Source organism: Myotis brandtii, unplaced genomic scaffold (genome assembly GCF_000412655.1).
Source record: "Myotis brandtii unplaced genomic scaffold, ASM41265v1 scaffold236, whole genome shotgun sequence".
NCBI classification, from domain to species: Eukaryota; Metazoa; Chordata; class Mammalia; order Chiroptera; family Vespertilionidae; genus Myotis; species Myotis brandtii.
The window spans coordinates 86,855-87,415 of record NW_005358901.1 but is presented as its reverse complement, the minus strand read 5'-3'; the positions used below and the strand labels follow the sequence as shown (position 1 = coordinate 87,415).

The window sequence follows — 561 nt, the reverse complement described above, 5'->3', positions numbered from 1 at the left end:
AGGGGCCCCGGAGCTCGCGGCGCCCACTCACCGCTGCTGGTGAAGTAGAACACCATGGTCGCGGCGGCGCGGCGACTCCAGCGTGGAGCAGCACCACCCAGTTCTCGAAGCTCCGGATACCAGACGCCGAGGCCGCCGGTTCCCTGGAGCCTCTGCGCGCACTTCCGGCGGACGTTGGGTCGCGTCATAACGCAGGCTCGGGGCGCCATTTTTGATGCTGGCGCGGAGGAGAGCGTTGGGCGGGGCTGGGGTGCTTCCGGGCCCAGAGGATGGTGCCAGGGCAACTGGTGGTTGGGAAATATAGCGGGAAACGACATCTTTTATTTTTCTTCTTCTTCTTCTTTTAAATTGAATGTATTGGGGCAACGCTGGTTAATAAAATTATATGGGTTTCAGGTGTATAATTGTATAATATACATCATCTGTATATTGTACTGTCTTCTTTTAAATTGAATGTATTGGGGCAACGCTGGTTAATAAAATTATATGGGTTTCAGGTGTATAAATGTATAATATACATCGTCTGTATATTGTACTGTGTGCGCACCATCTCAAGTCAAG

General features: G+C 51.5%; 1 protein-coding gene across 5 annotated transcripts in view; it reads right to left on the bottom strand.

Moving 5' to 3' along the window:
* The window catches only part of CCDC25 (coiled-coil domain containing 25), a 61,697-nt gene extending 61,546 nt beyond the window's left edge, over window positions 1-151 (bottom strand). For all 5 annotated transcript variants that reach the window (XM_005866642.2, XM_014540075.1, XM_014540074.1 and 2 more), the window contains exon 1: window positions 32-151. In XM_005866642.2, coding sequence (XP_005866704.1) covers window positions 32-56 — 25 coding nt within the window. In that variant the 5' untranslated portion in view covers window positions 57-151. The remainder of the gene's footprint in view (window positions 1-31) is intronic.
* Between the last annotated feature and the right edge of the window lie 410 nt (window positions 152-561).